The 12522-nt window shown below is 28.3% G+C and overlaps 1 protein-coding gene across 1 annotated transcript in view; it reads right to left on the minus strand.

Annotated features, from left to right (window-relative positions):
* The window catches only part of LOC142318774 (uncharacterized), an 81365-nt gene extending 69410 nt beyond the window's left edge, over positions 1 to 11955 (minus strand). The window contains exon 1 of the mRNA XM_075355231.1: positions 11797 to 11955. Within this exon, the coding sequence (XP_075211346.1) occupies positions 11797 to 11896 (100 nt within the window). The 5' untranslated portion in view covers positions 11897 to 11955. The remainder of the gene's footprint in view (positions 1 to 11796) is intronic.
* Positions 11956 to 12522: the final 567 nt, after the last annotated feature.

Here is a 12522-nt window from a genome sequence, read left to right on the forward strand (position 1 = left end):
TTGTTAGTGAACTGACACGTGACACGACAACTTCCTTAAAATGATATAGCTATTTATTATATCAAAATAATAAGTATCTCGTGCCCAGGAGTACTAAGGGAAATTGACTGTTTCTCGTCGTCTTCTTCAAAGAGTCAAATATACGGTTACACATGGCACACTAAGGCTACTTTGGTGATAATAATCGCTGATTATTAATATATAACTTAAAAAATAACTTATAGTCATAGAAATAACTTCGCGACTATATTTGCCATTTCGACTAGATAGACGGACCGTATCATCATTACCGACGTGGAAAGCAACTCTTATATTTCAGATATTTCACACGTGTTATAGCCATAAGAAAATACGGAACAGAGAGTATAGAAAATCAAATATATAAAACCCCTTTATGATAAGAAACTATATATGCATATATGTATGTATTCCAATTAGTTATTAAAGTTTAAAAAAAATCATTAACGTAACAATTGCAAACTGTAATTCAGCAAACCAAACAAATACCGTCGATAAAGACTACATTAGTGCTTCAATGAGTTACAGAAAATTTAGCTGATAAATAAGAATTATTGGAATTTACCAAAATCAAACCACATTTTATTACTATTAGTACGAATTTTTACTTCCTTGTACAAAGTAAAGGAAGTACTGTGAACGCCAAAAAATTTCGTTTTTCAGATTTCAACGGAAATATCCATTTTGATTATCCTTGAATCCATTTTGACTGGTTTCGGCGTGACCTCGCATAACTAAAAAACGATTAGCCGTAGGATGTTGAAATTTTGGATTTTGAACTGTTGTAACATTTAGTTGTGCATTCCCCTTTTGATTGCAATCGAATGGACAAAAACTGTCCAAAAAAGCCCAAAATCCAAAAAAAAATTTAATTTTGGATTTTGAACTGTTGTAACATTTAGTTGTGCATTCCCCTTTTGATTGCAATCGAATGGACAAAAACTGTCCAAAAAAGCCCAAAATCCAAAAAAAATTTAATTTTGGATTTTTTCTTAACTGCAGTAATAAGCCCTTATTGAGAGCTTTTTAACAATATTTCGTAAGTGGTACTTATTTTTATTGGTTCCAGAGTTATAGTGAAATAAAATTTTAATTAATTAAATATTTGGATGTTAAAAGAGGAAGACATCGATCGATTCATATCCGACTTTATCTGCTTTTTTATTTTTAACTTTTTGTTTTAATTTAAATATATTGATTTATTAATTATTTTTAACCTCTGACTGTAAAAACTTTTACAATAGATAATAATTGAATAACAGCAATAAAAGAATAAAAATAAAAAAGTAAGAAAAAATTTTAAGTTATTGTGAACTAAAATTTTATGTACTTTTAAAAATGTGTATATGTAATTTAATTTTAAAGGAAGTCATGTGGGTCCACATCAGATTTGGTGAATCATCTGATTAGTTTTACTAACGCATTTTTTTCATTCTACTTGATAATAAATATCGCTATAAAAATTAGTAACCTTCTCCTGCTTCGTTTTTGTTTTCATTTTGTTGATGATTACATTATAATGAATTTAATAAACATAATATTAGATAGATAGAAGACATACATTTATTTAAAGAGTAATAAAGGGACTTTTACTCTATCCCAATATTTCAGGTAAGATTGTTGAATTAACAATTGTATAAATATTTGAAGTTAATAAAAAGTAATATTTTAGCAATTATGCAACTGTTCACTTTATTAAAGAATTGGAGGATCGTATCTCACTTTCAAATGAAATAAGTTTAAATGAAGTGCAGCAAAAATGTGTATATGTAATTTGAACTGATGTACAAGGAAGTCCTGTGGTATCCACATCAGATTGTTTAATTTAAAAAAATGATCGGTATATTTTAACTATTTCAATAAGATCTAATAGTGCTAATCGGTCGGTACAGGTAGTTAGAAAAACCGACCGTCTTTGTCGGTTTCGGTGGCGTTTTCGCAAATCAGCTGATTTCGAAGTCGAGAGTTCCATCGTTCAAATCTTAGCAAAGGCAGTTACTTTTATACGGATTTGAATACTGGATCGTGGATACCTGTGTTCTTTGGTAGTTGGGTTTCAATAAACCACATATCTCAGAAATGGTTGAGCTGAGACTGTACAAGACTACACTACACTTACACTCATACACATCATAATCAGAAGTAATACCTGACGGTGATTCCCGGAGGTTAAACAGAAAAAGAAAAAGGTAATTAGAAAAACTGTTATTTTTTAACAAGTTGAACGATTTCTTTTATCTCAACCAGAAGATGTTACAGAGAAGCAGACGACAAAAAAATTGAAAAAATCAGGTGGTAGAATTTTATAAAAATTCCATTACAGGAGAAATTCGTTCTTTTTATTTTTTACAAGCTTTCTGCTTAAAGTTTTAATAGTTATACAAGAGGATAGACTTATTAAAAATTAGTTTTAAAATTTTTTTAGGTTTACTTTATGTATTACAAATCCATTTTTTTTCAGAAGGAAAGTTTTTTTTTATTAAAGTACAATTACTATTTAGGACTGTGCCATAATTAATATTTTTAGTAAGTTCAACACGCAACCTACAAGTAACCACATCAATTCCTAGCTTTTAACCTTTTAACCTCCTGGACTCCGTTACGTGTTACTTCTGAGGATGAAGTGAATTATTTGTAGCGTGTGTGAAAATGCCATGCCTGACCGGGATTCGAAACCGGGATCTCCGGACGAAAGGCCGAGACGCTACCGCTCGCACCACGGAGGCCGGCATTAGTTCCTTGCTTAGATATATTAAACTTTTCGTCTTTTGAATTATAACTAAAATTAGCTATCGATCTGTTTATTCAGGAGTTAAATTATTGTCATACATTAAAAATTCTTAATTAAATTATTTTCCTCGAAACTAATTTTTTCCCTTGGATATTTAAATTATTTACGTCATACTTTTTTTATATTTACACCTTTTCTAATAATTAAATAAAGAAATTTTCATCTACAATAATAATCTAATGTATGCCACGTTTCTTCATTCCTGTTATTATCTCTGTTGAATACAATTTGTTATTTTCTTAGAAATCCAGTCAATTACTATTTACTTGAGTATGTTATTATAAAAAAATTAAGAACAGTCTTTATTTATAATCGATAAGATTGTGAAGTACAGGATGGATTTTTTATTACTTCAAATAATTTCTTTTATAAATAAAACAAAATTACATTTAAATGTTATATTTTAATATATGTGTATTGTCTTGCACATTAAAAAAAATAAAAATTAAACAATACGGTAAGCGATGACCAAGCTATGACGAGGAAGTAGATGCTCAGTGATGTTCTATCAGTTTTAAAAATTGAGAACAATAATTATTAAAAAAAAAAATTGTACCAGATTAAAATAAAGATTTTAGTCATTTTCGTGAAATATTTTAACAATTTTTCCAAATTTACGTTCAATTTTTTTTTTATTCTTCCGTTATTATTATTATTTGTAGAGGTTGACAGTATTATCTATATTTGTGTTAACTTTAAGAAAATAAAACTTTCAACGGACATAAGTAATACTATAAGTAAATAACTTTCTTTAAAAACGGAGAATGAATTTTAGCGAAAAATGTGTATCGATGAAAGTTAAAGTAAAATAAAGTATGAAAGCTTAGTGTATTTCTCTATGTTCTTTTGCGAGGCTTACGTAATTTACTCTTTTTTTCTTTTTTTTTTGTTTAGCCTCCGGAAATTTACCGTTCAGGTATTACTTCAGTGGATGATATGTATGAGTGAGTGTAAATGAAGTGTAGTCTTGTACAGTCTCAGTTCGACCGTTCCTGAGATGTGTGGTTAATTTAAACCCGACCACCAAAGAACACTGGTATCCGCGATCTAGTATTCAAATCCGTATAAATGTAACTGCCTTTGCTAGGACTTGAACGCTGGAACTCTCGACTTCCAAATCAGGTGATTTGGGAAGAAGCGTTCACCACGAGACCAACCCGGTGGGTTTACGCAATTTACTCTACCTTCAGAGTTATTGACACCCGTAGTGAGGACGGCTTCCTGATAATAACCGACTGTATGAGTACTTGAAACCCTGAGCCGCAATGGATCTGAACCCATCGTTCAAATAATTTATGACACCTTCTCAAGAGTAAACAAGACAATAGTATTAATACGAGTCCCCGACGTTGCGACGTCCTCGAGTATGATGAGGCTTCTGCCGATAGCGGCAACAAATGAACCCGATTGAGTTAACACGTGACAGCGACTTCATGAAAACGGCCCTCTTAGAACTACGAATTTAGTGAAATAGATTCTGGCTTCTGAGTCCTCCTACGGCCTTACATGACATCCGGGAGATTGTGCTCGAGAAACCTTTTATCCCAAGCAACAGAAGCGTCCAAGACATCCTAACTCGGTTGAGGATTGGACACACAAATCTAATCTAACCCCATCTATTTGGCTTTCCTCGACAGAACTGTGAGGCGTACAATGTAAAATGGTCCGTAAACCGTTTAATCGTAGATAGCCCGATGTTTGGGTCTATTTGACGACAATTAAATCTGGGTTCAGCTGTGAAGGCTTTACTAAACCGTAAAAAATATATCAAAAGACTGTCGCGGTTTCTTTGTGATCGTGATTTGAAGAACTTAATCGGTTTTGCTTACACGATATCCTTTACGGAATACTGCGTGCGCAATAAAAATAGTCTTGTGATCATGTTCCAATATTTATTATCGATTTGTTATTCACGTTCCAGTTTGGTGTCTAGTGACTTATGATCACTTAGTTTCATTTAAGCCGCTAATGATTATTTTCGTCAAAGCGACTGTAAAAAAACGATGGAAGAAATAAATAAATAAAATGTTTAAATATTTTCATTTTTTTTCTTGAAATTTCAATAACGGGTTCCTTCTCTCACAACTATTTTTAAAAAATCTAGGAATAGTTTTTTTGCTATTTATTCGGCGGCGATGTATTTTAGTGAAATATTTTCATAATTTTTAGATCATGGAAAAATAATTATTCATTATAGTTCATTATAATCCTGCTTTTATTAAATGGGTTTATCCCTTAATATACATTTTTATCTCTGTTGAGATATCTTCAGGACGGATATTTTTTTAATTAATTAATTAAAAATATAATTAAGGTTTTAAAATTGCAGAAATATTAGTTTATTACCTCAGTCATTAATTAACCGTATTCCATTTGCAGGATGAAATTTGTTAAACTATATTTATATAAAGAATTTAGGACTATTCCTATTCAAACTATTTATTTTTTTAATTTATTAACTGTAGTTTTATTTTGATCTATTTAAATTACAGTAATTGTTAATTTAATCTGTTAAAATAAACATAACTATAGTATAACGTCGGTTGTGATAATATGGAATACTATGCACTCACTATAATGTTGAGTGTGCCTGTTATTGGGCCGTGCAGGATAGTACAATAGCAGCTATTGTACTAACTTAATCAACCGTGACCTATTTTATCAATATTATACAGTTAAAAGTGACGCTAGTAAAATTTCATGTTGTAACTTAAGAATGTTAATAATCGTGTAGGTTTGAGAGCAGAAAGTGGTTCAAAGTCAGGGTCGTCTTTATTTATAAATAAAGAGTTATACGATTGTTTGTTTTGTTTTTATTAACCGACGTTCTCTTAAAACGTTAAGCTACCGCTCGGACTATCTCAGTGATTCTTTTACCACTATAATATAATTTTTTATTTAACTTTGTTTTATACATAACTTCGTAATTATATAAGAAACAAGTGAAAAATAAAGAACGTATCGAATTTTAACACGTTATGTTTCGCTTAATTATATTTTAGGTCGAATGACTATGAGTACGTTCTGTAAAAGATGGCTGTATCGTTCCCAAAAATAAAATTCAGAAAGTGGATGATTTTTATTCTGGTAATTTCTAAAAACGAAATATGTTGTCCCCGAAGTATTAGTTGTATATAAAAAAATTTAAGGTGCTATAATTTTAGTAACAGATTAGCAACTTATTTTTTCGTAGCGAGTGTTATCGCTATCTGTACATATATATATATATATATATATATATTTTGGTACATATAATTACAATTACGTTTTTAAATTTCTAAAACTATTTTTATGTAAAATTTGCGTTTCACATAAAACCGGTTTTATTTATTTAGATTTGTCATCATATCTAGATTTTTTGGACTATGTAACAACCTTTTTGATTACTTCAAACAGGTAAAAGCTTACTTCAAAGAGGTAAAAGCTTAGCTACGCATGCTTAGCTATGGTATTATGAAATTTATAAAGATGAGGTGCTCTTTTTAGCAAAAAATAATTTTATTTTGAAATTTAATCATTCAGATCCGGTTTAAAGAAAATCGGTCACTTTAACCTTATGATAAAATATTCTTCTGATATAAAAACTCAGAATACTTTTTAATGAAAATTTCAAGCGATGAAAATTGAAATAAATATAATTGTAAACGATTCAAGTCACATAAAACGAATAATTGAGATTCGTTCCGGGATTTTCAGAAGCAACGTTTTATATAATTTACTACTCATTGTAGTTCGATTTTTCGTAGTCGATTTCTGGAGGAAATGATTTAAAGAAAGTAGAGTTGTAAAAGATTTTAGTATAAACCTTTATTTTTGGAGTCTAATAAGAATTTCTCTCTAAATAAAAAATTAGTGTATTAAGAGGAGGAAACCCCCTGAATAGTTAAGCTTGTTTTGAGCGTTTTAAATTTTAAACAGTTTATTATTGTTTTCTGGGAAAATAATTGTAGCAAATCAAATAATATTCATTTATATCACTTTATAGTTGTTCAGATATGTATTACTTTTTTCTATGTTGCACCGAAACAATACGTTTGACTACGATTTTATTATCCTACTGGTGACGTAAATACGAAAAAATTTGAGCTATGAATGAACATGGAAATATCATTTTGTCGTTTGAAAATGAAGTTTAATTATTAAAAAAAGAATTACGGATGAAACTACTAAAACAAAAATTGGGAGAAAATAAGATACAGAAGCCTTTTGTTTTCTTTTTTTTTAGTTGTATTAAATTAATTTTAAAAATAGTTCCGATTAATCGAATGTGTATTATAAATGTAATTTAAAAATTATATAAACCTAACTTTTGTTTTATGTCCGCTACATTGTTTGTCCTTGTATATTTCACTGATTTTTTTTAACATTTAAGAGATTTTATATTTAATAATTCCTAGGCTTAAACCTTAAGAGTTTTCTGTCAAACTTAAATTAATTGTAATAAATAAAAAAATTACACATGATTACAATTTTTTTTTTTTAAATTATGGATTTTTATTGATTTCAATACAAAAGAGTCTTGCGCAATCCTGCGCAAGAAGACCGACTTTTCATTATTGTATTTTGTACCGTTCTTGTGCAAGAAATATACAAAACGTAAATTAAGTGAGAAAACTGAAAGACGTATAATTTTTTTTTTATTTAAAATTTAAATTCACTCACACTGTGACTCGCTGCATAACCGCGTATGAAAAATACACAGTCAACATTGCCTCAAATTAAGGTTATGTTGTTGTCGACCTTTAATTGAGCGTAACTGAAGAACGACTCAATCAATCTACGTCACATGTTTACATGCACAACTTCAGATACACTACTAGAGCATATCTAAATTTAAATGAAATTAATAGGATAGTTTTGAAGATTTTCGAGCCGCAAAATGTTATATATGAATGGTATTTTCGTAATCCTCATTCATGAAAACGTAAGTAAAATTCAAATCACCCCTCCAATCCCACCTTGCAACCGAAAGTAATACCGAACGTTTCTTCGAATAGTCGGCAAAAAAAAAAAATTGTATATTGTGCAGGATATTAAATCTTCTATCATTCATGTTATGATTGAAAAACAATCATAAGATTGTACGTAATTTTAATATTAATTGTTAGGCGTAAAAGAAGTACTTTATTAGTCTTCTACATAATAAACTTACCGAGTGTATCACAAAGTTCTCCCGCGTCGTGCATAACCTATTCTACTTGTGAATACTGTAAATAATTTATTGTATTTCTGTCATTAATAAGAAAAATATTATTTAAGTAATTTTTATTTTACAATTAATTGTTGTGTAATTCCAGTTTTCTTTTTTAATTTTTTAAAAGGTATTTTTAACAGTAATTTTTTTTACAAATTTTTCACATGCTTAAAAAACAATTTGGTTTTTGTGTACATTAAATAAGTACTTTTCTTACTAATGTACTGTTTGTAAATAAAATCGAAGTTTTCTATCTTTTCTTTGTTATATTCAACTTGTCTTACAACATTTTGTTCAGGGTTCAATTCTGTACAAGATTTGTTCAAAACTTTTACGTATTTATTATTCATTTAACAAATTATTGTAAGCGAGACAAAAAACCCACTGTTTTTTAACCCGATTTGTTGGGTTTACTCCAGACTTCTCAAACGCCATTGGCAGATACGGTTCTGGGACTTATTTTATTCGATTCTTTATGTTTAAAAATTATAAGAAATCGCTCATTTTTCCTCTAATTCACGACCTAAAAACTTCAGTACGACTTCATTTTACCGGAGAAGCTGAAATCCGATCGAAATCTTTTACTAGCTGTAACTTGCAAACGAAGCATTTTAGGACATATGTTTATAATGAACTTTTTCCACTAATTTCAGGAGTAGAATAGGTTACGAAAGTCCCAGGAGAACTTCGTGTTAAATTTTGTATATACTTCGGTAAAAACAAATTACGAACTAAATTCGTAAGAATAATGATAAAATTTCCCAGATGCTTTATTTAATGATCTAAAGCCTATCGGATACTATTGAATAGTATATATATATATATTTTTAACCTCCGGCCGGGTTCACCGTTAGGCATGCTTCAGAGGACGAGATGAATGATTTGTAGTGGATGTGAAAATGCCATGGCCGACCGGGATTCGAACCCGGGACCTCCGGATGAACGCTATCGCTCAATATATTACGCGAATTTCACATTTCTTTGATTTTTTTTATAAACGAAGATTCGTACAAATTAGGAGATGTAATAATAACTAACCGTATGAAGTTTAACACTTTCAACCGAGTTTAGTTTATTAATTCAAAATATTTAACTCTGTGGAACGTTTTCCCTTTTATTAAATATTGATATAAAAGCAGATATACATGGATTCTAAGAAAATACAGATATAAGGCAATGTATTGTAGGAATATATTCGTTATGAAAAACAACAAAGGAGTTTCCTTTCAGGTAGTAAAATAATTCTCTTTTCATATTTTATCTACGGTAAGTTTGTTATTTCTCTTTCAAGTTTCCACAAATAAAAAAACATTTAGGCTTACAAATTGTTTAAATGTGTGTATATAAGAAACTAATTGGAATTTTTAAAAGGAAATTGTTGTTTAACTTCTTTTTTTTTCACAAATTCACAGTTAAATTTTTGAATCTTTGGCAACGTTTTTAATAAAATATATCGTGCCGCTTAACTATTAATAATAATTCAACATCAGGAATATTTTATTAATTTAACCTAATTATTAAGGAAATGTAATTAAAAAAATCTTCCAATATTGTCTATAATTCATTAAAATTCGTTTTATTTAAAAATTTTTTACCTTAATTTTTTTTAATTTATAACCTCTTTTTTAACTGTAAAATTAAAATTGTTATTAAAAAAATTTAGTAAACTCGTAAAAGGTGAAAAACCAAAATAAGAACAGAAATACAGTGATATAACATAAAGAGATTAATAACGGATTTAAACAGTCATGTCCCTTTCAAGAATATATACACATACAATGTATTTTTTCGCTCATAAATTTAGCAGTGTTGAATTTTCGCGTGAAAATATGATGAATATTGGATGACATTAAGTTGTACTATATTACGGTATAAAATCTAAGCAGTGATGACAGAAAATGTTCAAATTGCCTACGAATACGGTGTAATTTTTCGTTAAAATACTGTAAATCAGAAACTAATTTGGGAATAATTGAATTAGTTTTTGACCGCCAATTAAACATCCTCTAAACATATACAATAGGATTATATAAATAATTAAATTAATTTAATAATTCATTTTTCTTAAGTCATTTGAAAATATCTTATTTTATTTTCATATTTCTTTATTACGAAATAAAATTATTTGAAAAATATGGGATTTAATATTATCTAATTTCTCAACTCCATAAGAATTATTCCATGAAAAGTCGTAATTAATTAATCGTCTTATTAATTATTAATGTTAAAAGTTAGTACAATTAGAATAAGAATACGTACTTTACAAAATATATACATCAGGATTTTTTTTTAAAATAAAAGGGTATTAGTATAAACAATAAAAAAACTTACAAATAAATATTCTATATATATATATATATATATATATTATATTGAGTAAATGTTCCAATACAAATGATATTTAATAAAACGTTATTTTTACATTAAGTGTTAGGTAATTTCAAGAGTTTTCAACAATGAATAAAATAATAGATTTGATAAGCGGAAGGAAAGTTCATCAATAGAGCTCTCGTTAACATTTTTATTAAACTTTGAAAAAATTAATTAAAGAGAAATTTGAGTATTTTAATACCTGAAAATTTTATTCTTGAAAGCGGAAATTATTTTGGTGAAAATTTTATCGAATCGACCCTTCCGTTAAACTTTTACAAGGATCAGAGGAAAGGCTAATTTATTGCGAAACGAATACTCCAAGTCAAACTAATCGTTTGGGACTAAATAAAGAGGTAAACCGATTAGAGATGTAGAGAGAAAAAAAATCTCTTTTTTTTTTTAATAAAAAAAAAATGTATTATTAATGTAATAATAAATTTGGTTAATTTTTTAATATATGAATTCAGGTATTAATTGTAATATAAGAAATGTTGAGCTAGTGACGTAGAAATTCTTAAATAAAAAACGGATAACGTTATTTATCTCTAAAGTAAAACCAGACGACAATACAAAAAGTTGTTCTGTTGTAACTCAGCATAGTAGTACTTTGCGAACGAAAAAGGAGTATTATTCTTTGTTTGTTATTTTTAATATATTATCGATCCGTTTAAGAGCTCGTCATATTAATTTATTAAAATAAAATTTTTAAAAATAGTCTGAATTCCTTTTATCTTCGTTTAAGCAGTTCTTCAATAAATTTCATTAACAGCTAAATTTTTGTTATACTTATATTTATATATATGTATATACATATATATAAATACATGTATATACATTTTTGTATATTTATTTAATATTTAGTATAGTAGCAGAGTATTTTTACTTTGTTATTATTTCACGCATTTTTTATGTATATATGGACTTTTTTCAATGCAATTTCGTTATTTTATAGTAGTGTATTTATGACGCATTTCTGATTAAAGTTTTACCACGGTTTTCCTAGTCCATCCAAGCAAATTCTGGAGCAGTTCGTTTATTATCAGTGAAATAGCATATCTACTTGTTGCTAATAAAGCTTTGTAACTTATCGCGTACAAATGTGAATAAAGCAGTTTCTTGTTTACTGCAACTTGAAGTCTGAATAGATTAATTAATGTTATTAAATATTACAGAATTATCTTAATTATTTTTTAATTAATGGCAACACTTATGAAAATTATACAAACGATTATTATTATTATTATTATTGTTATTATTATTATGAGAATAAGATCTGTATTACCTATTAATTTTTTAAATAATCTATTATTATTTATAAAAACCTCGATGAATAATTTAAGTTTAGGAAATTAATGTGATGTATTATATAATAATTAATGATACAAATATATAAATTTGAATATCGGTTAAATTTACTTACTGAAAACCGGGTCAGAGAAGTCATAGGATGCGGTGAGGGTGACTAAAGTTGCCACGTAGATAACAGAGAGTAATACCATGTTTGCAACACTGATTCCCATTGCAGTATGTCAGACGGCGAGGCACGACCTGCCGCTATATAGAGGACCAGCTCTTCCGGCACCATTCTCGGACCGGTTCTGGTTAGCGGGCCGCATTCTTCTAGCTCATACATTGGACTCGTCTCATGTACTTTTCGATCTGATTGGAAGAGACCATACATAACAATAAGCTTAATTTATATATACATATATATATATATACCAATACATATTATTTTTTTCCACTAAATACATTTTTTTTAAATAAAACACTAATTTTTATTATTAAACAGGAAAATTTGTATTTACGTAAAAACTAACTGAAAAAAATTGATTAATTAAAAAAAAAATTGTTGTGGACCCTACATGATTTCTTTGTACGCCTATTAAATTACATATACACATTTTTTTTAAATGAAAAGTAATAAAATTTTATTTCATTAATAAGTTCTGATATTTTTTCATATATATATTTTTTTTATTGTTATGGAATTATTATTTATCGTAAAAATTTTGTTATGTGGCTTCCCCTTGTAAAATCCAGATATTAAATTAAAATTTCATTCGGCTATAACTTTGGAACCGATGAAAATAACTACGACTTATGATATATCATTGAAAAGTTCTCAAGGAGAGCTTATTACTGC

This window comes from Lycorma delicatula, chromosome 2 (assembly GCF_047948215.1).
Source record: "Lycorma delicatula isolate Av1 chromosome 2, ASM4794821v1, whole genome shotgun sequence".
NCBI lineage: Eukaryota > Metazoa > Arthropoda > Insecta > Hemiptera > Fulgoridae > Lycorma > Lycorma delicatula.